Genomic DNA, 27,193 nt, shown 5'->3' with positions numbered 1-27,193 from the left:
TAACTCCCATTGTTAGATCTTAGCTTCAATCTACGCTGCATCACGAGTCCAAAGCCAGATCTGATTTGGACACACTCCCAGAATAGGAAAGTGCTGTCTGTGTTATTTTTACATCAATATTCTGACCTCTTAGTACAGTTTTGCTTTCTGGATTTGTTTTATTAGTGCATATTAAGGATGCCCAGTGGAGAGCGCTAACTGATAAAAGGTTGTATTTATCAATGGATAGTAGCAACGTAAGTGTTCTCAGCCTGCTGTCCTCCAAGAAATCCATTTCTCCAAGGATAAAAGTTTGGTTTTTTTTTTACCTCAAGCCTCCATAGTAACTTTGTGAAGCAGCATGCCATTTTCATGTATGAACCTGTGACTGCTGGCAGGTGACCGAGAGGTGCTAAATCCTTCTCATGGGCTTCAGTAAGGAACTGTGAGAAGTACACCAGCTGCTAACACTATGTTGTAAACTAGTAGCTGCTGTTGCAAGGACAGCTATTGGCAACATCTCGTCTTGCACACGTAGTAGACTGGCACAGGCTTTATCCGTATGGTGATTCTCTAGCCCTTGGCTTTACTGACCTGGATCAGCGTAGGATGTTGAACTAGCTACACAGGCAGCCTAACAAAGTGCTAGTAGACACTAAAATGAGTTTATTTCAAAATAATAACTTAAAATCAGTGATTAGATTAAATGAGATACTCTTAATGAATAAACTTTGTAAATGCTAAGCCTAAGCCTGACAAATGCTAATGCTTTCATGTCTGAATACTGGAAGATATGTTCCTTCAGTCCTTTATCAGTGCTAGCAGGTGTCCAGCTTCCCTCTCTAGAGAAACAGAAGCTGCCTTTTGCTGTGCAGGGAGACTGGCATCGATTAGGAGAGTAATACAGCTGTACTGCTAGATAGTGACCTGGTTTAGCTGGGTTTCAGTAAGCACGCAGGATCATTCAGCCAGCAGTATGACTGTGGAAGATTTAAGAGTGAGCTGGGCTATCGTTATCTTTATGCCAGGTGCAAGAAATTTTCCTTTAAATACCTTTTCCTTCATTAGGATCCACCCCCAGCATTTCTCCTGGTAACAACATCTGTTAGTCCATGCCAGTTCAAGCTGGATTTTGGCCAAATAACAGGCCTCTCAGTCACGTGGTTCCAAACAAATGTTCTCCCTAGATAAAGGGATTCTGAAATAGTGTTGCATTTTACCCTGCTTGAAAGTATTTACAGTACTCAGATCTGCTTTGAAACAGTAACTTGCTATGTTCCATGTATGTAAAAGATGTGAGCTAACAGGAGACTCAGGGAGTTGTTACCAGAGGAAGTGTTCAGTGAACTTCTCTTATGCTGGGATAATGTGTTGAACAGCATATGAGTAAGAAACTAATATTCCTCATTATGTTCCCGCTTCTTAAACATAGGGTTCAAGCAGACACCATGTTCACTCCTCTGATCAAACCTGCATGTTCCACTCATTATGCTGTGATGGCAGGACTTCTCTTTAACAGAAGTACAAAGGTATCTGCGCACATCTGCCAAAATTTTCTTTTTAATAAGCATGATGTACCTACATGCTTAATCAGGTTTGGAGAACACTTCATACTTAACAACAACAATAAAAATCAAACCAAACAGTATCTATAATGCAGGTTTTGAATTTTTGTTTAGTAGAATTTCAAGATGGGAACCATGTTCCTAGCTAAACAATTGCTCTTGACATTTCTGTTTTGTAAAAAAACACCCCAAAAAAACAACACAACAGTAGTAATTTTAATGAGCAGCTCCCTTCCCCAACCTACTGAGTCAAAAGTTCACAAATGTAACTTCCAATCAAGGCACAAAATCAATTACTGACTTTCTTCTCACCACTTTCTTCACATTCTCCCCTTCCCCTTAAACAAAAAGTTAGTGTAACAATGTCTTCTATACCAGACATTAAATTGAATAGTCCGATAGGTTGTAACAATATCTGAGATTGGTTCTATTTTGAATTTAGTTAGATTAGATGAACAGCACATTCTCAGCACATCTTTGTTCATTTTCTGCATTCGCCTTGAAGGGGAGGGGATGAGGGGAAAAAGCCACAGTAGTTTCATGCATATTTTTCAAGAAACTTTATGTGGAAGTCTTTCACTTTCTCCAGTAGGATCTTCAGCTTCTCTACTGGAGGAAGAATGGTCATTCTGAAAAATAATATTTAAAGGAAGAAATAAAACAACCCACATGATCTTCAAAACAAACTAAACTGTGATCTTTGCACAGCTCTTGATTAATCTCCAGGCACAGCTAGTAACGTGTTTAGTACCTGTTTTGATGTGTTTCTCTTATTTTCTGCATTTGTGCTTTAATTGAACTATACTATTAAACTAGAGCAATTTGTTTCAGTTGGTTAATATACAAGAAAGAATTGTTATTTTTTGTTGAGTGAGAAGTAAGAAATAACAGCAACTCAGTTTCCATTTTTGGTGCAGTTACCCCAAATTATACCCCATTTTTTGAGCTTGGGAGGTGGGCAGCTCTGAGTAAATGTAGATTTCTTTTTGAATTGAAAACTTAATTCAGAAACGTTAAAACAATGCAACACCCTACACTGCAGCTTTTGGGACCTTTCTTCCTTCTTCTGCATAATCTGAAAATCATGTTGAGTATGTATGCAAGACCTACAGAACAAAATGTTTTTCCCACGCTGGTATAGGAATAGACTCACACTAGCTTTTTCCTGGAGCAGCATGCACCCAGACATCTCACGCTGCTATCTCTGTTGCAGAACTATCACGGCTAAAGGTACCCTCTGTGACGTTGCTTCAGACTGAACAAGACTAAATTCCATGAAAAAGTCTAGCTGTCAGTGGCTCGGCTGGAGTAAAGCGCTGTTTATTGGAAGCAAAAGCAATAGAGTTTATGTTCACAGCTTTGATATTGGAAAGTTTAGTCCAACATCTTCTTTTGGTAAAGTGAAGAGTTACTCAGTGTGTTTACAGAGCACATTTGTAGAGAAGATACTGCATCTTCCATGCAGTTTCTCCATATGGAAACATTTTTGTTTCCATATGGAAACGTTATGGAGTTTTATCCTCCCTCCCCCCAGAAGAAAGCAGGGCAGTTTTTGTAATGCCTTAGCCAACTTTAAGATTAGAGTACAAGCTATTATTACTGTTTGTATTTGTGGAGAAGGCATTTCAACTGTCAGTGTATAAAAATAGAATAAAACTATGTCAGCAAGCTATGAAAACACCCTAAAACCTGAATAGCTTATCTAGCAGACCAGGTCTTTGACCTAGCTGTCAGCCCACAGAAAATGTCCAGTAGAAAGTGAGACAACATAAACTGAAATAAAAATCCTTACATTTAATCAGAAGATAAAGAACTGTACTGGGATGGTACTTAGCTTATTACAGTTAATTTGATTTTAAACAAACAGAAACCGTACCTGAAATGATAGGTTCCTTCTCTTTGGCCGAATCCACTTCCAGGTACAACACATATTCCGGTCTCTTCCAGAAGTTTCATGCAATAGAACATATCAGGTGCCATTTTATGAGTCTAAGGGAATGGATGTTTTGGAATTATTGAAGTCAAAATATTTCGAATATATAGAATTTCACAATTGTTTTTCTTTCTGTAACCTTCTGTTAGATTATTAGTTTCTTAATCTATTTACTGAAGAAGATGAAGAACAATTGCTAATGGGACAGTTCGTACTGTGAACTACCTAACAGTACTTCATTGAGGAGCAAGGCTGAAGAACCTACACGAAACGCTTGCTTTGAAAAAAAGAGTTTAGGTATTTTTGTTTTTCTCCTTGACTTGCTTGTAACTTTTTGTCCAAACTCTCAAAATTGTACTTACAAAAATCTAAGCCACTGACATTTGACAAGATGAAATTAATTTGAGAGCTGTGTGTTCCAGTTTCGTTGGCAGTTACTATTTTTTTCCCCTGAATTATCTGCAGACTGGAAAGTCCCCTGATTAATAACTATGGAAGTTCTTAAATACTGCAGGTTATATGCCTAATCAAATAATCAGCTGAAAAACAGCCCTATTTTTGTCCTCAGCTATGCTGATAAAACTCTCTTTAAAAAATGAATATTCCACATTAGGTAAGAGAGCTCTAGTTAGGAAGGAAAAGATTTTTCATTTAGTAATATAGCTTACTGACTCAAATGCAAAAAGGTAAAATTTGTTTAGGGAAGCCTCCCTCCGTCTTCCCTGCACTTGCTGAATGGGGCTTCTTTTGCAGGGTCAGTAGCACACTGCCATCACAACCCCTGTCGCACGTGCTGGCACAGGCAGCAGTTTGGAATTTGCACAGGTCCAGTTACTTGCCCACCTTATGACTTAATCTATTTAACACCAATGTCCTTGGGTAACATTCTCAACCTGGAAGCCTTACCACTGGGACAGCACGCTCTATTTTGTTTTCCTCTCTTAAAAGAAAGATCATGTTGTATTTAAGATCATATATAGTCAATGAAGTACCACTTGTGTAACTACATGAGCTTACTCTATCTCTGGATAAAAGTTCATTATTACAAGTGGCAGGCACAAGTGTGTGAAAGTTAAAATGGATTGGGGTAAAACTGACTGACTGACCTTTGCTTCCTCAATGGCTTTGGAAGGAATAAAGATCCGTGGGAAAGCATACATAGCTCCTTGAAGTGGATTGCAGTGAATTCCTGGTACTTTGTTGAACATGTCTTCTGTTAGTTTGGCTTTTTTGGCAAGATTGTTCAAAACAGACTCCTTCTCCTGTTTAAAAGGAAAGGTGTTCAGTTTGAGGTATTTGAAGTGGCAATAAAAACGTCAGAGGAAACTATGACGCTTCAAGAAGCCTTGCCCGCATTAAGCACTTTGAAGGCTTTGCTGAGCGATTGGAACAAATGAGGTTCCCAACTCCAGTCATACCCTTAAAGACAGCAATGCAAAAAGGCATCAGCAGGATACAACTGCAAAGTGGTGTAGCTAGACAATACCCTGCAGAAGTCTCTGTCTGCACGTCCTCTTCTTACATTCTTCTGAGCGTGTGCTCTTGTCTGTCTTTAGAGATCATGGTAGCTGAACCTTTGATCTAACTCAATACTGTAATTTCTTAAGCCAAATTCATTTTTACAAGTGAGAAACTATATGTATACTTTAATACAGACTACCATGTTGTTCAGAATACAGAGGCACTGGATACCTAAGAGCAAGGCTGCTTTTATAACTGTATTTGAATTTACAGTCCTGTTTAGATTTTAGTAAAAGCAAAACTTATTGATTTCTTATGTCGTGCTAAAACAGGAGAAAAGGAATTTATCAGCAGGAAAGCTGACTTGGTAATGCCGCCTTAGCTTTTTTTGGCTCTTAAACAAAGGAGCCATAAAAGGGATAAAAAATATTTTTAAAGGTAGTCATATTGAGTTAATTTAAAATACCCTGCATAGTTCTGTAAACTGGTGTTATTACAGGACTGTCCGAGAAGAAAGGGAAGAAGACTGGTCTCTGTGCATATTTTGAGTTCCCAATATTTAGGTTTAGGAAAAGCACGAAAGAACAAGCTTGTTATTGCTGACCTTTATGAACTGTGAATAAGATTCTTCTCCAGGTATTGGAGGATTCACTACAATATCCATTGCTGCTTGTCCTGAGACTGGAGGACAAAGGCGAACAGAAAGCAGCTTAACAAGCTGTCCTTTAATTTCTGGGTGCAAGTTAATGACCTCCATGTAACCTCCTCTGTAGCCACATCTGTGATTAAAGTGAACAGAAAAGACTGGTTAACCTCAAGTGTATAAACACTGGAAAAGCAATGAAAATGACTGCAGAAGTGGAAAGACAATTAATGTGCATCTTACAATATATAACGTACAGCTTGTTGAAACAGCTGCTATACTGATAACATTTTAAGATGGAGCTAAATGCTATGTCATTAAGCCCTAGTATCCTATACAGGGAAAAAGGTGTACATGCAGCTTCCCTTCAGGCAAGTTAACAATTAGCTTGGATTGTGTGCTCTTCAGAGCAAGAGCATATGGCTGTAATGGCATTCATTTCATCAGAAAATTATTCTTCTTCCATCTCTTCCTCCCCAAAACAACCAAACCCAAACATTTGTAATATCAGACATCCCAGTGATTCTTGAGCTGTTCCCTTGAATGTTGGAGACAGTATTTTAGGACTGTAGGATTTCACCTTTGTGGAACTGAGGCATTAAGTGTCTGAAATAAACACACTTATTATTTGGTAGTTTGAAAACCACTGAGCTAATCCATTACTCTGTGCTTTAAATGCTCGTTTTCCTTTTCTTAATAATTTTTAGTGAAAACTCATAGAAGACAGTGGATTACCTTCAGGTCACTAGCATGAAACGGCTGTCCAACCAGATTAATGAGGAAGATGAGATAAAAAAAAAAACTAAAGCAGACTTACTCGCCCATGTATCCCTTAGAGGTGGAGTGAAAAGAGGCCAGCTCAACATTGTTATAGTACTCGGGTCCCATCTCATACAGAATCTTTTTGAAAGAATGAAACTGGCATCCTTCAGAGTACACATTGTCCTGGTAAACCTGAACAGTCAGAAGACATTAATGTGCTCTGTTCCCTCAACTAAGGATAAAAGATGGCCTTTTAGAGAGCCAGATCTGAACTGAAGAAACAGTGGCAACACTCAAAACTTAAAGCCCTTAGAAGACACAAGTTGCTTTGTTAAGTAATAGTTACTGTAATGATACATTTTATCTCATGCGGCCATAATTAATAGTTTAGCCTTTGGAAGAAAGCGATCTTCTTTGTGTAATTTAAGCTTTACTTTTATGTTTAAATTGATTTTCCCTTTTGTTTCTTTCATTTGAAGTGGTCTGAGTATCGCACAGGTTTTTAAGTCGGTTCCAGAAAAGCTCCTCCTTGTGTCTCCTTGCTTGTGTTCCCTACACTTTCTCCCTAGTTCAAATCCAGATCAAGCCACCTCTCATATTAATCCTCTGACATTAAGAATCTTGCCTGTTTGTTCATGTCTTAATATGATACTAAAGAATCTGTTCCCGGTACTGAAAAAATATCAATACCAGACATGGAACAAAATTACACCTCATATGTGTACTTTCAGCTGTGCTTTTGAGAGAACAGAGTATTCCATTACCTCATCAGCCAGAAGAAAAAGTTTCTCTTCCCAAGCAAAGTGTATCACATCTTCAATGCACTTTCTGTTTTGGACCTGTCCTATAGTTTGATTTTTAAAGCAAGAAGAAAGTTAGTGGAACATTATATATACAAATCTTTTTGCCCAGACCTAGTCAGGCTACTAGCTTTTCAATAAGCTAACGCTCGTCCTCAAAAAAGTGCCATTGGATTTTAGAATTTAATTCATTAAGTGTGACATAAAGGAACATTTTGGGAAGAATTACGGTTCAAGGTAACTTAGTCTATCTCAAGCAAAGGAAGTGTGAGATACAGTAATCAATCCGTAACTTACTAAAAGTACTCTGTGTGTAACAGATCATGGCAAATACTCACATGCATGATGGCTAAGTGTGAGCTATTATCCCACTCATCACCCTCAACTGCTTGAAAAACTAGATTCTTCTGAGGGAGGCAGTGGTTGCCCCTCAGTGTATCTGCAGGCATTGCCTCTCAGAGGCTACAGGCCGTGTCAGAGACAAGATCTGTGACAAAGACCAGAAGTGACTGAAAGTCATTCCACAAGTCTGCAAAAGTTCGGTGGAAGCTGTGGCTTCAAATGGGATCCAGTGAAGTGAACCTGCTCCCTCCTCTCTTCCCAAATCCCTGGAGTTCCATGATACTGAAAATAAGTGTCAAAAAGTTTGACATACTGTCCTACTTAGAGCACTGATCTCTAGAATTCAGCTTTACATATTTGGTACGTATTTAGGATTTGCCTGCAATGTCAAATGAATGAAAAAATTTGGGGAAAAAATCCGTCTTAAAGCCCAACAATTAAATAAAATTGCTATATACCTGTGGGATTTCCAGGGTTGATGATGCAGAGGACTTTTGGATTGCAATATGCCTTAGCTTCATTCAAGGAACGGCGAAGTTCATTCACATCTAGAGCCCAGCAATTTTCTTCGTCCAAATAGTAGTTCACCTGGATAGCATCTAGTTCAGATATGGCTGCTGAATATAAGGGATATTGTGGTATAGGGATCATCACTCCTGTTCGGGATTTTCCACCTCCTGAGACCAGGATCTTTAAAATTGTCTGGGGAAAAAGTAGGAATTTAAAAAAAAAAAAAAAAGTCACACACCAGCATTAATAGTATATGCTAGAATAAGTTACTGATCTTCCTTCTTTAAAAATCTAGAGTTAAGGTAGATTTCTATTCCAGAAGAATACAGTCATCTTCTCATATCAAAGGGCATTTATTTATTTCACATTATTAAGTTACTGGCTGAGTGAGGATGGTCTAACTCAGCTTAATGGAATTCCTCTGCGTGTCACGGCTTCTGGAGATCATGTCTGATCACCTGCAAAACTTACAAAAAAACATTCTAAGCACAAAGCTAGAGGGAAAGCTGGAAACAGGAATATCAAGATAATGATTTTTCTACTGCACCCAGCTGTAAGCAAAGAAGCCTCAGCTTGTTGTTGCTTGTTGCCTTCCACTCATTTATCTCACTAAACACAAGAGGCCAACAAATAAAACCAGACGCTAGAAACTGGGGCCTGTGGAGGTTCTCCTTTGGAACAGAAAGGCCTATTTTAGATTAGGAGAAACTGTGGCCAGGTGGAACAAAGCTAGAGACTCACATGATGGTTTCATTTTCAAGTAACAGAAGAGACCAAAAGTCTCCATGTCTTGGGATGGAAATCTAATGTATCGTATGTAATTTATTCCCAGAAGATACAGAGAGAAATGTAATGCTTGTGCTAAGGTCAGTCCAGAGGGTTTACCTGTGCCCAGCAGCTGTGTGTCTGTGTGTGTCTATGTGTAGGCTTTTTACACGTGAATTAAATGAAAGAGTGCATTTGGTGCAGGAAGTGGATGGATTTCTTGGCAAATAATCAAGGGAGAACTCTGCAGTACAGAAGTACAGATGCAATCAAAGCAGCATCCTTATCAACGTGTAATTGATAGTGCCAAACCAAAAACATCTCTGCAAGTATAACAGCGGTATCCTTTTAAGTTTCTCATTTGTTCTAGAACAAAATCTGCCTTTCTGTGCCTCTCATCACATACTAACTCAGCTGCTAAGCTAATGATTTATAATCAGCATAATTTTGTACCCACCACTAGTTTAAAAATACCAAGCATCCAAAATGTATAATCAGGACCAAATGCAAATTTAAGAACTTTAACGCCTTCTGTCCCCCAAGTTAGGAAACAAAAGTTGTTTTATCCTTGGAAGTGCCAAATAATGAGACTTGTACTGCTGACTTTTCATCACTGGTGAAAGCAAATAAGCATGGTACAGATTTGATATGCTACGCTGCCATTCCTGACAAGCTACCAGTACACCAACCGCTTGGCATCATAAACTCTGGAAAGCCAGTTCGCTAAAGACACCTGGAGAGCTGTTCATGGCAAACATTGTCATTCTGAACTCTGCCACTAGATGTCATTTAAAAAAAAAAAAAAACCAACCTTTTACAAACAAGCTATGAAAGGCTGCCTTAATAAACGCAAAGAACTTTTGGTGCTTGTAATATCAGTAAATGTGTCTGTGTAAAGGAAAAATCTAATAGAGACAGTTATTCCTGTCTTAACTGAAGGCCATCTTCGCACCTTGGTTGAAGCCAAAACCTGAAGTTTTTCCCAGACAAGCTGGTTACTGAAATAGATCTTTGGGGTTTTCACTGGCATTAATCTGCGCTAGCAGAGAGTTTGCTAGGAAGAAGACCTGCTGATCCTTCTCGCCTCTGAGGTCATTCCCTTTTCCCTCTGCCACTGATTCATACCCTCTGACCTGCAGTGCTAATGTGTCTCGACCACTGAGGACACCATTATTTAGTCTGAATGGTCTGAATCTCCTAGATTTATATTTAGGCACCTATGTAGTTTATACGGCCTTTACAAAAGATACAAGTTAATGTATATTAAGAGACTTCGTCTCCATACACCTGTTTCTTAGCTGGCATCTCACATCCACATAATTCTGGTATCGGATATCCACTTCATGTGACTTCAGTATCTGTTAGATCAAATTTGCAGGAGTTTCTGAGACCAGATGTTCGACAAGAGATCTGTATTTCCAAAGGTAACTGATAAATTATAGTTTATACCAAGAAAAGACAGGTTTAATTTTAACACTTACAGCAATACCATCACTTGCCCCCGTGGTAAGATATATGTTATCTGGATCTGCAGGAACACCTCCATCTCTTCGTTCAATATATGAAGCAACATCTTCACGGATGCAATTTATACCTTGACTGGCACTGTAAGATCCTGTGACAAATAGAGAATGAGATGAGAATTGAGTAAAACGAACATCAGATTTTCTGTTCGGTAGCAAAACTCCTGAGTATTGTCTGAATGAGTTTCTATAGCTGAGGGCTTTGGATCCCCAGAACTGGGGGAGTAAGAAAGAGTTGGTTTGTTCATTGAGCAAAAGAATTCATTTGGAATTAGACAAATATCATAAGTATTACTATAATACAAAAAAAAAGAATAAAAATACTGGATTGTTAAAAAGTAGGATTTAAAGGCTACTTTGCAAACTGGGGCAGCAATCCCATTTTGACTATCTTCCAGTTGCTTGCTTTATGTTGAAAACCACTTCAGAATGTCAACCAACACCTATTTAAGTACTGAGGTGGCATGTGCAATAGAAAGGAAAATAACTTCTTCAAATCCATGACAAAAATAAGGTTACTATTTCCAATATGAAAATAATACCATGCCATTTTCTCCCACTGTCTGAAACCCCCAAAATTTTAAACTGCTTCTCTCTCCCCACAGCATCTCCCACAACTGCTTTTCAGTTACTTGCAGCAGAAACATCTAGGGTCACCCCAATCCATAAGCCTTATGTGCAGTTTACAGAGCACAACTAATAATAAATAAAGTAAGGTATTAGATGCCTGTGTGCATTATTCCTGAGCGTGTGCAACAAATAAAGAGTAAAAATAAGCCTAAGCCAAAATCAGGAATGGATTCAAGCTATGAAGCCTAAGACTGATGGACAATGAAGTGACAAGTGTACATCTAATTTAGAACACTGTCATGAAGCTGCAGAATCTTCTTTGCTTGTTGGGTGGAGTGGAATAATTGTGCCTGACTTAACTCTCAGCACTCAGTTACATGCTGGTGGTCTACCTGATAATACTTCTGTGGAAGTGTAATCTATAAAGACAAAGAACCTTTGCAAGTACTGTATAATTGCATGGGACAAGATGGTAATTCCAGGCACAAAGTTCCCTGACATCCTAAACATTTACTTTTACAGGACTAAAAGGTATTTTGGGTCTATACATGGGTTTTTGACCACAGCTAGGAAGCTGTTGTTAAACTAGAACAAACCCAAGCTGTCATTCTGTCTTGTGCTCCACCGGGGACTCAGTTGCGTGACTCGGTGAGGAGATGCAGAAGGCCAGAATTCCATTTTCAGGACTTCTACACTTAATTGTACTCAACTGATAGCTTTGACTAGAACCCATCTGTTTGCACTGTGTAATGCAAATAAGCAAACCCAACCCAAAAAGCCGCATGTGCATGTATTAGGTATTTTCAAATGTAGCAGAGAGGTAAATTTCTCAGCTGCCTGGAAGGATGTGACAGTTATCCCACATGCAAAGTAAGTGACGTCAAAGGAATCTCAGAGTATTTGAACACAACAGAAGTTGAGGACATATCTGAGCCTTCATACTTGGTCTGGGAGTAACAAGACTCAATACTATGAGTAGGGTTTTGCCAAATGGACGTTTATTGGAAGTAAGGTTATTCTAGTTCATGTCCACAGGTCAAGAAGGTCGTATTAGCTTTGCAATTAATACATTTAAATAGGCTGGCATAGATGCGGGTACAACACTTCAAAGGGCTCGATCGTATGTGGTGAAGCCGCTTCTGTGTTGGATTGACAAATGTTTGGAAAATAAGGTTTTATTAAAACACAACACTGCACTTAAAGCTACATGGAGGCATCGGGTTTTGACCTTTGCTTTTTCCCAAGAAAGCCGGTTTCTCCTTCTCAGCCACGAAAAGAACAGCAGTAAGTTGTCAAACTACCAGCAAAGTGATAGGAGTAACTTCTGTTCAGCTGCACATCCACTTGCCGCACGCTGTGTGTTTATGGGATGGTGTACAGAGGCTGAGGAGCAACTGAGGCCAAGAGAAGGGGCTGATATATGATACTGGGGACAGGGAGGGTGGAGAGAAGGTATAAACCAGTACAGCAGATTGGTAAGGTCTACAGTGGTTTTAGTTTTCAGGAATTTAAAGGGACAGTTGGTTTTGGTACATATCGTATCAGGAAAAAAAATAATTTAGACTCCAGTTACTTACAGAACTGCATTTTCTCTACTGAAATTAAAAGGGTGTATTCAGAGTGATCATCTTACTTGAATATTGCAACTGTTTCAGTCCTACTTCCTCAGCGCCTACTGAGCTAATGCAAATTACTTGAAATACGTGATCTGCTGAAAAGGGATTTTGTACAGTCAACATATTTCTGAAATATCATGCAAGGCTGAATTCCTTACATTTCACTGCAGCATGCGGCTGAGACCTAGCATTCTGAGCACCCTTACCATGTCCCTGGATGTGAAAATCGCTACAAAGGAAGATTGAGGCAAAATTCAAACATGTTCCCAGTAACTCTACATGACAAATTATTGTTCAAAAGTAAGCCAGAAGAGGAGTTAATGGAGCTAGAGGAACTTCTCAGTTTTGATAAATGTGCATTTAATGTTTTACATATAGAAGCAAAACCAATGCAAAAAAAAGGTGAAGATAAAATACGTTCTGTATTAGGCTGTGTTGTTAGGAATAGTCCAAGGCTGAAATACCGCTAACATAACCACTGTTTAGGTTTTGTTTATCTTACTAAGTTTCACAGAGCCTACTTTCAAAATATGCCAGTGCAAACAGGCACTGCAACCACAAAGCTTAAGAAATATGCCAATTACTCTAATGCATATTCTGAATATGTCACTGTGAGCCTACCTAAAAGAAGGTGATTAAGTGTGCCAGATTCTTTGCTGTACCCAGCAGCTGTAACACTATCTGCAGAGTAGAAATCCTAGTGGCATTCCCAATTAGAAGCAGGCAGTACAGTTGCCACACAATAAAGAATTTGTCTCTTCCATTTCCCCCCTACTGACTACATAAAGTCTGTACTTCCTTACATGTATAGTGTATGTATACTCTTGGAGGAATGGTGGTTGAAGAACAGAGTTCTTTAATTCTCTCAAGGGTTATTTCAGGGTTTTGACACCTTCAGTTAAAACTATCTTGGATAAGTAAAAAGCTACCACCTTTCAGCTGTGTAGCTTTCCCTTTGCAGAGCTTTATCGTCTTGGTACCTGAGTTTCTGATATGCCAGTTCACATCCTGACAAAGATACTTGGACTGATGGTTCAAAACTGAGATACAGGACTGTGAACTGGATCAGCTGAGATGGACATCTGTTGTTTGCTGATACCATCGTTACAGGGACATAGACTCCTTGGCAGGGAAACATCCTAAAGATGATAAAATTGTAAACAGCCCCACCTAGATTTAGCAAGAGACACAGAGTCGAGGATTAACAGATGTTGTAAGAACAGTAACAAAGCCTCACTAGCACTCTCCGCCACTCATTTTTCTAATATAAAAGAGCTCAGCATTCTCTTTAGGGTTCCGCCTAGGTGTTATTGTGGAGAGGCCTCCATAGCTTTCTAATAAAGCCCATTGTGTCCTTTCCTGTGACAAGCCTCATCCAAAATTCACATCATTTGTCACTGCTTGGTAGGACACAATTGAATCCTGCCCCGATCATTTTGCCCTAGGCCAGCTCCCATTTGACCTGGAATCATATAAAAAAACTTGATTAAGAAATTTCAGCACTGCAGATAACTGAAACTATCTTTGTTGATTCTCATATCAACAGGAGCAACTGAAACACGTGCTTACCTAAGCTGTTTCCTCCACAACCCTGCAAGATCCGTCTGGCTCGCTTTTTGGCATCCTCTGGAAAACTTGGGCTGTCCAACAGGTTTGGGTATGTACACAGTGCCACTACCTAGAGTGCCAAGAAAATGTAAATTGGCCACTTCTCAATGTTTATTTTAAGTTGGTTATATTACTGTTAACTTTCCTTGGAAATGAAGATCACAAATCTAAACCAAAGATTATTGATGAAGAGTTTGCAGTTGTTTTTTTAAGGTTAGTGCTTACAGAAGTGACGTACAGAAGTCTTACTGTGTTCCAAGTTCTGCTGATAAAAACAGTTATAGAATTATTAACTATTTGTATTATGGACAGTGAAGATTGGAGTCCAAGTAAGCTATGCACTGCAAACAAGTAAAACACAGTTAATTACTCGTATGTTATACAGTCTCTGTGTATTACTAGCCCACTTTATTGACAAGAAATCAAGAGTTTAAATATGGAGCAGAACTGAGAAATATCATCAAATTTTGAAGTCCCAGTTGCATGTTCTAATAATCCTTCCCAAAAATAACTTATAGCTATTACTAATTTGAATTTGTGGGAAATATTTAATTAAAAAAGAAGTGGTGATATAGAACATAGTAAAAGTAGAAAGATGACCTAGCAGAATTAAGTTTATGAAGGAAAGTAAGACGCAAAGAATCTAGAGGTCTTGCTTGAGATCAGCTTAATTTGTCCCAGTCTCTCATTTTTATGCTTACATGGTGTAATATGGATAGGCTGTTGTCATCTTGTGGGACAATGACTAAAGAATTAATCCATGTGTGCACACAGTCATGGGGAGAAAAGATTTCCCATTTACCCAGTATTTTCTTTAATAACATTGGGTCTGAATAATTTCTAAGAAGCTCCAGTCCTCCTAGTTTGCTGACCGTTTGCTGTATAGCTCAATTTTATAATCTTGTGACGTGGACCCCCAGTTTGATATGGCTTTGGGTTGTCCTGGAACTCTGAATTTACATTATTATAGACTGAGGATTTTACATGTGTGTACACGTGTAAAGGGATGATTACAAGGGATGCTCAGTAAATAGTGTCACACTAGTTTTAAACCTTGTTTGTGTTTTAGGAATAATATACAAATGTGGATTTTGTTGTAGTCTTTTCTGAAAGTTAACCTACCAATTAGTTTTCTCAAAGGTAGAATGTGCAAAATCGGCAACAGTATAACTAGTTACACCCAACTGGTGCAGATCTTAAAATATACTGTCAGATGAAGAAAGGCATTTGCTTTTTTCTTTGAAGACAACCACTTTCTTTTTTGAAGTGCATTATTGACAGTAGAGGAAAAGTGGCAGGAAAAATTATGGATGGGGAATGATATGAAAAGTAAGGAAATCTACTGTGTTGAAAAAGAACACACTCAACAAGCAAGGTATAGGACTTTGGCTCAGAAATCAAAATTGGCAGTTCTTTACAAAATAATTATTTTAAGTCTTAGTGCATCTGGGGAATCATTTATACTAATACACACATCAGACAGATTTTAAGGCATTCTTGGTAATCTAATAAAAAATCAAGAATAACATTTTACAATATTCTTACCTGACGGAGGAAAGTGATTGGCCTCTGTCCCATTGCATGTGCATCTCCAATGTTGGCTTTAATTACTTCAGTAAAAGGTTTTTTGATTCCCTAAAAAGAGATAATTCACAATGTATTCTTAAGGCTGAAGTAGGTGATAAGGAATTCCTCTTTTTTGGTATCTGTCATACGGCTGTAACTAAACAGTGCCTAATCTCTGTTTAGAACAGATAGAGTGTTTAATGTAAAGCTTCATGCATTTCTTCTACAATACGGCGAGTAAATCTTAAATGATTTACAGAAATTATGCTGACTATGACACATTTTTAAATAATAGTCTGGCTTTTTTCTTCTGCTAGCTACAAGTAAGAGATTGACTTGCCCAGAAACTATGTGTTGAAGTACAAAAGATTAAAAAGGCGTTTTGAATTGTCAGTATTAGAGCAACATGTTTGAGACACCTAAGGGAGGGATGGATCAGTCAAGAAGCTAAAAAAGGTTTGAGGATATTTGAGAAATCCACTAACAAAACAAACCTCAAGACCTTCAATACTTTTTAGAGTAAAAACTGTAAAAGTACTGCTTGCTTATTTATTTTCTATTTAGATTAAATATTCATTGTGTGATGACCCCACTTTTCCATCTACAGATGTTTTACAAAGTATATCACAGTGAGGTTCTATACGATAAACAGCAGAAGTGCTAAATAATCACCATGAATATTTAAAAGCTTCCTAATCTCTGAAATCTGAACAGACAGCCATTTTTTCTGTCAGAAGCTGAATACATCATGAGAACAGAGGGAAAACAGTTGATGAATGTTGATTAGCAATCACAGCTCTTTAAAAAGCAAAATAAAATAAGGGAAAAAAGCCAAGGAACTGATTGCTAGGAAAAAAACACCATTGATTTAAATAAAAGAGATTAACTGAAAGTAAAAGCCAACATAACAAGAAGAATAAATGAGGTAGGCAAGAACTAATTTATAGCTTTTCTAATGTATATTTAAGTGTAAGAGACAGCAGTCCCTACTATATAGCAGTGGCCTTCTAACAACGGCCTTCAAATAGTGACAGGATTTTCACGTGGACTAATGAACTGCAAAATTAGACCAATTAGTTTTCTGTACAGAATTACCTATAACAACCTGCTCTGGCTGTGGACTGTGGACTCACAAAGCCTCTTCCTGGCCTATACATTTACAGCAATTTACTGGATTTGGATATAGAATATGTGGCTGGCAAGCCTTAACTAATTTTTGCTTTTCTACAATGGATTATGTATTGGACCTCAACGACAGACCGGAACCCAGATGTGCAAAGATAACAATGACCAAAATGTTAGTAGTCACCAGGGACATAAATGCCCAGCTATGCCACGATTTCAAGGTTTACAGCTGCACAACGTGGCTGGCAGGTTATGGGATGTGATTCAGATCCCCACTACAGACCCATTCCATCATATAACTGATAGCATTTATTTATTTCTTTTGAAATTAAATAGGTAGGTAGAAATGGCAAGACAATTGGACTCAGCTGATTCCGACTCAAAAGGGTCAATTTCATACGGCCTTAAATTTAGCAGGAATTCAAAAAAATGTTCGCTTAGAATTGAAAGTGACACACTGACTCCATCAAGTCATTTCCTCATGTTTACTGATCTAAGTGAGTGCCTCAATAAAAGTAGTATTTTGACCTTAAATAAAGAATTAGGGTAAGGGGATATCGGATAAAGATTACAGGTACCTGAGGCTGAAATTTAGCAGTCTGTGAGTAATACAAATAGCTAGAAAATGCTCTTCAAACTCTCTGGGGTCTGCTGATAGCACAAGATGGTTTCATTCTAATTTACAGATAAGCAGGAAAAGAAAGATGCATGTAGAAGGAGAACAAATCCAGCTTGAAATTAAGAAAAATTCCCACAGATTTTGGTTGCATTCAGTCCTTCTTACAGCAAACTGATTCAGTCTCACTAGATTTGCACAGTAATACAGATTTCTTAAAGAATAAGGGATGATACTTTCTTTGCCTTAAGTCAGGCAGTCTAAAACAACATAGCAGTTCTCAGCAGTAAGATGAAATAGAAATACCCTGTTTTACCAGATTAAAACCAGAACAAACAAGAGCCCTAACAGCATAGATACATTCTGTTAAGACAATTTAGATGGGGTTTTCACACAAATACTATTGTGTTCTGCAATAAAAAAATAGTTGCTTCTTAGGTTAGTGAAATGCTGAAAGATACCCTGCATTTCATAATGTACCTTGGGAGTTTTTGTAGTGCTACGGCCTTTACAACAAAGGTAACAGAACTTTTTGGTGTCTGTGTCAGATTTATTGTAAATAATGTTGCAGCTTATTAGTATTGAGAGCATCCAGATCTCTTCCTAGCACCAAACTCAGCATTTATGCCATCACTGCCTTTGGGCATCAACTGCAAGTGCGTGTATAATCATCACCTACTCCGTAAACCACACTCTACCTTTGCTACTAAAATAATTGATCTGGAGAAAACAGCAAACCATACGTAACAGTCACCTTACCGTGAAACTTGGTAGAGAAGGAGCAAGTAGGTTTTCTGTGTTGTACAACACTCTTCTCACATATCTGCTTAAAGGCCTGTGGTCCTCCTGACTAACTTATATTTCTTGTTCTCAGTCACAAGAGCTGTTGCTCTTTTTGTCTTTCAAAAGAGAGATGCCTTTAGTTAACTGGGGCCTTTGCCTTCCCTGACAATGAGTTAATATCAGCAATTATTTAGAACTGTCTTCACGAGATTCACTGTATCCCCTCCAAGTGAAATCTAGAAAAAGTTATTATGACTACTTAGGGGTTTTATCATCACTTTCTATTACTTGATTTCAAGTTTTCCTATTGAAAGAAGGAATATCAGAAGTTGTTCAGATTTAGTTTTGATTCTTCCAGAAACAAAAACTCCCATCTTACCATTTCAGAAAGAAGGAACAGGAGCAGTAACAGGCAAGAAGAAATGTCGAATGCTAATGAGTCAAAGTTTCAAAGCAAGGATATCAGAAGCTGGCATCAAGGGAATTCTAGACAGTGCCTATGACTCTGCAGATGAGTTCAAGGTGGAATTCTATTCAAATCCTTAAGACAGCGTGGCATTAATCACTGATTACTTGTGTCAAGGTTTCTCCTGTGGTGATGGCACTGGTGCACATGGGTATCCAAGGGAAGATTAATGTCAAATACTTTTTGGAAAGTCTGTTAAAAGATCTGTATAAAAGGAGGACATGTGAGTGTGAAGTTGATAACCTCAGCATCAGGTTGCAGAACTGAAGGAAAAGTGCTGCAACAGGACATAGTTTGTTAGGGCAAGACTTATTTCACTGCAGAAGGCTAAGCAGTCTTTTGACAATGTCAGCAACATGCCTGTGCTGAGACAATGTAAGTCCCTGGCAAAACAAGGAACATACAAGGGGAGCAGAAAGTAGGCCAATGGAATCGTTTTGCTTTCTTCTAGATGGAGAGCTGCCCCCCACCCTGCTTCTCTCTCATATTCTCTCTCTCATACTCTCGCTCTTGCTTTCTCATTCATGCTTTCATTTTCTCTCTCATATTCTTTCTCTCTCCGTATGTGCAGGTTCTCAAGGTGTGTTCTAGAGGCAGTCTGACTGGGCTGTAACTGGCCTCTGCCAGCAGTCAGAAATTTGGAGAAGTGAAGCTTGCAGAACAGGAGCTCTAATAACAAACTCTTGAGCAGTAAGTACCAGATAGATCCTCATGTCTGCTGAAGAGGGTATGAACCACATCAAGGGGGAAAACCAATCCCCAGCCCTACAAAACAACCACTGTAACATGATTCATCTTGATCTTGGGAACAAAGCCAATCTTCTGCCGTTCTTTTGAAACTGTTGGCAAAGGGACTCATTGTAGTAACCATGTTTAAAGCTGAAGAAGCCATCTTGCACTTTCAAATTCAGATGTGAATCAGAAAATATAAAAATGTGTGCTTTTTGTCTCAGCTGCTGTCTTCTTGATAATGAAGGGATTTGGATGGAACAAAAGTATCTTCCCAGGTTTAGAATAAGCTCTTCGGAAACTGGTACTTCTGTCACTCTCCTCTTAAAGGAAATGCAGTCTTTTTAAGAGACCAGATAAAAAGCCCCTGAAACCTGACGCAGGTCAGACAGGATTGTTCTAACAACTGTATCAGTGTTCTAAGTATCATTCAGAGTTGGGAGAATGGATTTTCATATATGAACTGAATTCATTGGTCAATACAAATCTCTGTGTAGTTCACCAGGTTTAGAGAACCTTCCTTTTCCCCTAGACATCCCCACAGCCTCGAGAAACCCAGCAGTAAGGAGTACAGCATGAAATGATGAGCTGTCTCTCAAGGAGAAAGTCGCCATGTGAGAAGTGTTGGGAGAATTGTTTGATTAAGGAAACTATATGATGCCAGAACATACACTGTCCCAAAGAACTAACCAGAAGGCGTACACTGCCAGGAGCTGGTTTGTCTCTTAGAAATTTTAGCATGCCTGGAGGTTCCCTTTATGATGGTGCCATCTGAGAATGATGGCAAATTGCAAAATAACACCGTGCCCAGAAAAAGAAGGGTGAAAACTGACCTAAAGCCGTCTTTGCTAAAGTCTTCAGCAAATTTCAAAGGAAAACCCTCAGTCTGTAAAGACGTCTGCATGATTTGGATTTGGTAATGGTGGTAGGAGACAACTGAAAAGGGTTCCCTTGAGGAGGCCATGAAAATGTGAGGTGCTTGTAATCCCAGAAAAGCAACATGGTATTTCAACTACTTTTGAATTTCAGAATCTGACTTTTGACTTTTGACTGCTCCTCATTGTTTCATTTTCAAGGCCATTGCATTGTGTCTCCTCTTGGCGGTTATCAGGCAGTAACATCACACTGTGAAACATTGTGCTATTTCCCTAGTGCAAGCTGAGTCTGGTTTTGCCGTGACTTGCACAAACAAGCTATATAATAAGAGAGCCAGAAAAACCAAACATTTCAGCATAGTTGAGATCTATGTTGTAGTAGCCAAGTTGCTTTTTTCCCCCGCTCCTCTCTCAAAGGGCCGAGAAAGCACTACCCAGAGGGCCTTAACTAATAGCGACTTGAAGGCCTGAATTAGCATTCCAATCTTTTTATTAAAACAGCTCACAGCAAAAAAATAAACCTGACCTGCTTACCACAGAGTAAGGCTTTGAGTTTGTGCTATGCATGTGTAATTCAAGCTGACATGAACTGTTGTTGGAAGGAAAGAGAAGGCAAATTCTGGATTTTGACTTGATATGGCAGTGATGACTTGCACGCTCCCTAGGATCAGATGGGACAATCACCATTAATTGGCAGATCTGATTCAGGGATTACAGAACAGGAGTCGTCGCCAAGTTACTTTTGCCTTATACATTGTTCAAAGTGCATTTGCATCCAGAAATTTTGCCTGTATGAATGAAGTCCTAGATTTTAATGTGACTGTAAATGACGGAATTAAAATAATGCTCATTAGAAGGAGATTAGACATCAGTGCCCTCTTAACTTGAAGACCTATTGGAAAAGGGCTATTTTGGAACAGATTTTGCTAGTGTATTCAACAAGAAAAGATCAAATAACTGGATCTTGTGAACTGTGTGCTTCTGAACATATGATTTTGGTAATCATACTCTTAAAACTTGTTTTCTTTCATCTTCATCTGCAGAAGTTTTCACTCTGTTAAAAAACATCTACGACAGATTCCCTTCCATATGCAACATGTACAGGCAGCTGAGGAACAACCATTCTGTCTTAATGAGGTCAGATGCTCTTGCCTGGAAGATACTTTCTTAGTGTGCACACAGTCACGTATTCAAAGCAGAAAATTATAGGATGGTAATTTAAGCTTAACATCTTTCATTACTGGGTGTACCAGTCAATCTTGTATCTTTCTCTTGGCATGTCAAATTATATTTCTTCATGTCATTGTCCAAACTGTGTTTTATCTTTCCACAACTCCCAGGGACACAGTCAACTCACATTTACAAATAAGTCTGGATTCTAAGTCAGATTTTTTTAAATTCAATTTAAAAGCCTGAAGAATTAGAAAAGAAAAAGAAAAGCTCAAGAGTCTTTTAACCAAAATACTTCAGCAGAAGCCACCTGAGACTATAGGTCCATAAGCAGAAGGGATTTTGGTAGTTTTATTATCTAAACAGAAATTTAGGGAGTGAACCAGTGACTTGAAGAACAAATGTGCAACAGGAACCTATTTGGAGTAGTTTATGCAAATGAAAAGCATGGGAACAGGAGATGAGCGTAGAACCCTTTTACTGTAAAAGTAAGTCAGACTACAGTGGCTGTTCAAAAAAACCAAAGAGCTTCAGTGTGTAGAGACTGCATATTGCCATTAAAGGCACATAGTTCAGACCCAGTGGTGGAATATGCTAACCACCTGTGCTGATCTGAGGGAACTTTCTACAAGGTACCAATGCACCTCTGCATACCATCCCTCTACCCCCTTCTGTCCTACAATTCTCTTTCTTGTCATTTGAAAGTTTTGAACAGGGACCCAATGTTGTCCCACTTACACTAACCCAGGCACAGGTTCCAATGTTACACAAGTTGACTTGTGGATCCTAAAATGCTGTTTAATATGTACATGCTTTGCAAGTGCATGTAAGGCAACTTAACCTGAAATACAATTTGACATTGTGTAAAACCTAAGTAGGAAATGGGGAAAAAGGGAGACTGTAAGTGGGGAGAGATGTCAGAGTAACAGATATGAAGGAACTTCCCACAACAAGGTCAGTTAAAATTCGCATAAGTGCAAAGTAACAAATCAGGCATGCATGCTGCCTGTGTAAAGATAAAGCTAGGTTGTTTATTACTAGTTAAGTAAAGAGAAGGGCTTTGTCCAGAGATTACATTATTCTTGCATTGAATCCATGTGCAGGCTAAAATTTCTAGTCTGAAATGTAATTAAAGTCAGTACTTGATATGGTGGCCATCTGCTAGCAAGTCTAAAAAACGGGGATAGAAAAAAGGTCTTATTTGTTTTGAGTTCTGTTGAGAGCACAATCATTTATTAAGATATACCTCTTGATCTACCTTGCTTTAAAAAGTTTCCAGAAACACCAAGGAAAATGGCTGGAGTTAATTCCTTCTCCCTATATCACCTTAGTAAGTCAGAATCAGCTGATTATGGATATTAGCAAAGGGGAAGAGAAACCAGGTTTTCACTTTTGAAGCATGATGTAATTTCAAAATTATTTTTAAAAAAATATTCAGAGAGGGGATTCAAGTAAGTGACTTTGCATAAAGACTTCCAGTTGGAAAGACTTAATATGGATGAAAACCTCATTTTTCCACCTAGATAAATACAGATCACAGGCCGACAAGACTTGAAAAGTCCAAGTACAGCATGCCCTATCTGTAATCCTAAGTGATCAATCTTATTCTCCTTTAATAGAGTATTCTAACTTGTCTTACGCTGGCACATTAGCTAAAATTACTGCTTAATTAATGCCTCATTTTTATTTACTTTTTTAAAGAACTATCCCTTCAGTGGCCTAGTCAGAGACTTCCCAAGTAACATTTTAGTCCTTATTTTGCTGTGCACTGTGGAGTTGTAATCATTTGCAGTTAATATACAAAAGAAGCAAGTGCCAGATAGAATAAGAGAGGGACTGCTATTCAGAATCTGAGGCAGCAGAACAAAACTTGGAGAAGATGAAAGCTTACACTGTGCAAGCAGCTTCAATTAGCTATTTTATAGTCTATATAACAAGCTAAGTTACGCAAGTGTGAACTCTTAACTGAATTGAACCAAGTTTAAAGAGGGAGAGCCTCTATTGCACCTGATTAGACAACGTCTGCATTTAAGATGCTTTTAGTTTATAGCGACAAATGACCCAAAAGCATCTTGGCAGAATGGGACGAATGCAGATTTACTATTATTGCTTCACCTCTGCCTGCTCTTGCTACCACTAGCCAGTGCGGCGCTTCCTTGACATACTACAGAGTCCATGCTTTCGTGCCCGCGCAGAGCTCCTTCCCCATCATATGTAATAAAGTTGCTATGGGGCAACCCTTTTGCTGTCAGTGAAGAGTAATCATTGATCTAGAGAAGCTGTGGGGCATCACCTTTCTCTGGCAACTGCTTCAGCCTCTTTACTTCACCAGGCAGTGTCAATTCTGCCAGCAGTGGCTGACCTAACTCTGTGAGCCAAGGTTGAGAAAGATGAAAAAAGTAGTTGTCCAGTTTTAATGAAAAGGGAACAATTAAGTGCCATTGACCTGTGATCTCACAGAGGTAAATTTTAGACCAAAACCCCTCATTTAGATAATCTGTAATGTTTCAGTGATAAGGAACGTAGGCGTTACACAAGGCTACTTTACCAGTTTGATTAAACAATAGAAGGAAGAGTATTTTTATCAGAAAGGCAAAGAGGATTGAGTAACTTGAGCAGTAGGGAAGAAAATGAAGGCTTTCAGCTGGTTCCTTGATTAGGGTTCTCTGCAGACACATTGTCTCAACTTTTGCAGTAATCCGTCCTCCTCCCCTGCCAACTGGGAAGGTTTTGTTTGCTTTAGTCATCCCAGAGCATAGTCACATGTCTATGAATGCTGGTAGCCATTGATAATGGCTACCACAATTCCATGAGACTGGTGCAAGAAAAAACCTTTAAAATGGAAAATGTCGCCTCAGTGGGCACGAAACCTGCCATAACAATCTTTTAATAAAGCAATTGGCAATGGCTCGCTGTTGCGTATTTTAAAAAGTGCACAGAAGATGACTCTCTGCCAGTGACTCAGCTGGTAATTGAAGTAAGCAGGGGAGTTGGGAGGGGTTAGTGAGGACCACATTATGTTTGTTTTGTCAAGTAGTATCTCCTGCCCTGTGAGGTTAACTTGAAAAACAACACATTCAGTCAGAACACTGGGAGATTTCATCCTCTGGAAAATGCACCCCACCAGGGAACCTAGTTGCATGAAGACAATGACACCTTTATAAGCAAGTTATAAGGCAAAAATCAAACCAAATGTTCGGAAATGAAATCTCCATCACCACTCTGAAGTTTTTAAGTAGGATTCTAAAAAAGGAGCTGTTTCTAACAATTATTGCGGTAGACATAAGTAATCGCTGTATGTAATACACAGTGAGATAAAAACATTATTCACCTTCTAAAACAAGGGGAACCAATTAACACGAAAGTCCAAAGAATAATCTCTTCTTGTTTCTTGTTAGCATTGCTATGGCATTGGTTTTGATCAAAGCACTTTACATACACTAACCAAAATGGTCTTGCAGTACCTGTAATAACATATTAGCAAGACTTCCTAAAGCAGTGAAGGCAAGGAATGATATTTGAAATCATAGAAGAGTAACCGTGCCAGATGCTTTATTCAGAACAAAAACAAGCGAGCCCTGGTGCTGGCAGGGGAAGCTGCGATGTGAGCAGTACAAGTAAAAAGCCATGCCTGAACTGCTAAGGGCTTGGGAGGGGGAGGTGTTTGGGATTTTTTTTCCAATGTGAAGTCTTAGTATTAAGGTAAGGAATAAGAAAAAATAATATTAGGAAGAACAGAATGTAAGCGCAGACTGACTTGGATGCTTTATTTAGCACATTTTGGCCCAAGCTCTCGGGAGCATCCCGTGTCAGGCCGCATTGCCTGAGCTCCTACAAGCACCAAAAACTTTGCGCAGCGCTACAGCGGGTTTGTGCTCTGGCGGCTTGTCCTGAAGCACCTCGGCGCCTGCAGTCCAACAGGAGCAGCACAGTACCGGCGCCCCCTCGGACAGCATCCCCGGCTCCGGAGAGCCCAGGGGCAGGGACGGGAGCGCTGGGAAGAGCCGGGTCCCTCTCGCGTGGGGGGCAGGAGGCTCCCGGCTTCAAAAGGGTCCCGGGCCGGCCAGGGGGTACCGCTGCCATCCCCGCGGGCCTCCAAGCGCTCTGTGATGGTGCGAGGTGGTCGTGTAACAGAAAGGACCGGGGGGGTCACAGTGGCTGAAGAAATGTAAACACTGCTCTACGGGGCTATACCGTATTTGCCTTACGCAATCCGTGACAGCAGATAAACAGTAGCCGGAGGGCGGGTTTCTTTGTTTTGTGCCTCTCCCGCCTCCCGTGTGAGGGGCGCGGGGGGGGCGTCCCGCAGCACAGCGCAGTGGGGCCGGGGTGGGCAGCGCAGGGGCGGGGGGCGGCTGCACGCCCCGGCCCCGTTCCCGCAGCCCCCCGCGGGGAAAGCGCGGCCGGCCACGGCTTCGGGCAGCGGCAGGGACGGGGGGAGACGCCGCTCCTGGTCTGCGAGTTCGTAACTTGGCAGGGAGGCGCTAAACCGGCACTCGCCGCGCCGCCGCCCCGGGCCGCCCCCGGCCGCCCGCCCGCCTTCCCGAGGCTTCCACGGGGTCGCGTCTCGGCCCCGCGGGGCGTGAGCGGCGCCCCCGGCCCCACTGCCTGCCACGTCGGCCCCACCGCCGGCCGCGGCCCCGCCGAGCCCCCCGGCGCCCCAATCAGGAGCGGCGGCGGCGGAGGAGTGCCCCGGGGGCAGGGCCAGCGCGGGCGGCGGCGGGCACGCCGCGGGAGCGGGCGGCGCGGAGCGGAGCGGCGGGGAGTGCGCCCTGCCCTGCCCTGCCCGCTGTGCCCTGCCTGCCCGCCCTGCCCTGCCCTGCCCTGCCCTGCCCGCTATGCCCTGCCTGCTGTGCCCTGCCCTGCCCGCTGTGCCCTGCCTGCTGTGCCCTGCTTGATGTGCCCTGCCCTGCCCGCCCTGCCCTGCCCGATGTGCCCTGCCCTGCCCGCTGTGCCCTGCCTGCTGTGCCCTGCTTGATGTGCCCTGCCCTGCCCGCCCTGCCCTGCCTGATGTGCCCTGCCTGCCCGCCCTGCCTGCCCGCCCTGCCCTGCCCGCACCCCGGCCGCCCCCGCCTCACCTTCCGCAGCTCCTTCTCGATCTCGCCGGCTTTAAGGACGATGGGGCCCCGTACCGCGTATTCCACCGCCTTCACTTGCGGGTTCATGGACTCCAGCGTCAGGATCTTCTCCCTGCTCGCCTTCTCGTTGATCTTCACCGCGGAGGCCTTGGCAGCGCTGCTCCAGCGCACCGTGCCCGCCCGCGCCGGCCGCGGGAGCCGGGGACAGGGACACCGCGGCTGACGCCCGGCCGCCAGCGAAGCGGCGCAGCGCAGAGCCATGGCTTTCCTTCCGCCGCGGCAGACCCCCGGCCCTTCGCAGCCCAGGCTTGCCGCAGTTTGCTTGGCAACCGAGACAAAACGATGCATGGTCTTCCAGGTAGTTCCCGAAGCAAGAATAAGGATACTAGTGCTGAGGATCGGCGTACCCTGTAGCCAGAACCGGGAGCTAGCAAGCCGCGCACGAGCAAGAGATGCAGTCAGGAGAAATGCCGAGGAGCAGGCACAGTCACACGTACACGCTCGATCCTCCCATGTCCAGATCCTGCAAACTTAATTGCGATGGGCACAAATGATCTCGCAGTGTTGCGATGCCACCACAGGAGCAATAGGTCCCACCATTGCATCAGAGCCCCGCTGCAGACCCCCGTCCCCGACAGAAGTGCCCGCGCTAGTGTTCCGGCGGAGTCCCGGGTACAACCATCCTTCCCGAGCCAGCGGCGGCGGCCG

The 27,193-nt window shown here is 41.0% G+C and overlaps 1 protein-coding gene across 1 annotated transcript; it reads right to left on the bottom strand.

The window, feature by feature from the left end:
* On the bottom strand, positions 1 to 27,193 carry GPT2 (glutamic--pyruvic transaminase 2). Its single transcript, XM_037409252.1, has 11 exons — positions 26,486 to 27,193; positions 15,623 to 15,712; positions 14,039 to 14,147; positions 10,242 to 10,375; positions 7,944 to 8,187; positions 7,108 to 7,187; positions 6,399 to 6,535; positions 5,543 to 5,717; positions 4,584 to 4,739; positions 3,421 to 3,533; positions 1 to 2,173 (listed from the first exon to the last, which is right to left on the bottom strand). Exons 1-11 carry the CDS (start codon positions 26,831 to 26,833, stop codon positions 2,083 to 2,085), a joined length of 1,677 nt encoding a protein of 558 aa, XP_037265149.1. The 5' UTR covers positions 26,834 to 27,193; the 3' UTR covers positions 1 to 2,082.

The sequence above is a fragment of the Falco rusticolus genome, chromosome 15, assembly GCF_015220075.1.
Source record: "Falco rusticolus isolate bFalRus1 chromosome 15, bFalRus1.pri, whole genome shotgun sequence".
NCBI classification, from domain to species: Eukaryota; Metazoa; Chordata; class Aves; order Falconiformes; family Falconidae; genus Falco; species Falco rusticolus.
Note: the sequence above shows the minus strand (reverse complement) of the source record. Positions and strands in the feature narration are given on the sequence as shown.

Excerpts from the sequence above, each read along its gene's own strand:
- GPT2 (XM_037409252.1), bottom strand. The coding sequence starts at position 26,833 with ATGCATCGTTTTGTCTCGGTTGCCAAGCAAACTGCGGCAAGCCTGGGC. Across the intron at positions 3,534-4,583 it reads AAGCCATTGAGGAAGCAAAG|ACTCATAAAATGGCACCTGA; the intron begins GTCAGTCAGTCA and ends CCATTCCCTTAG. Across the intron at positions 2,174-3,420 it reads GAAGGAACCTATCATTTCAG|AATGACCATTCTTCCTCCAG; the intron begins GTACGGTTTCTG and ends ATTATTTTTCAG.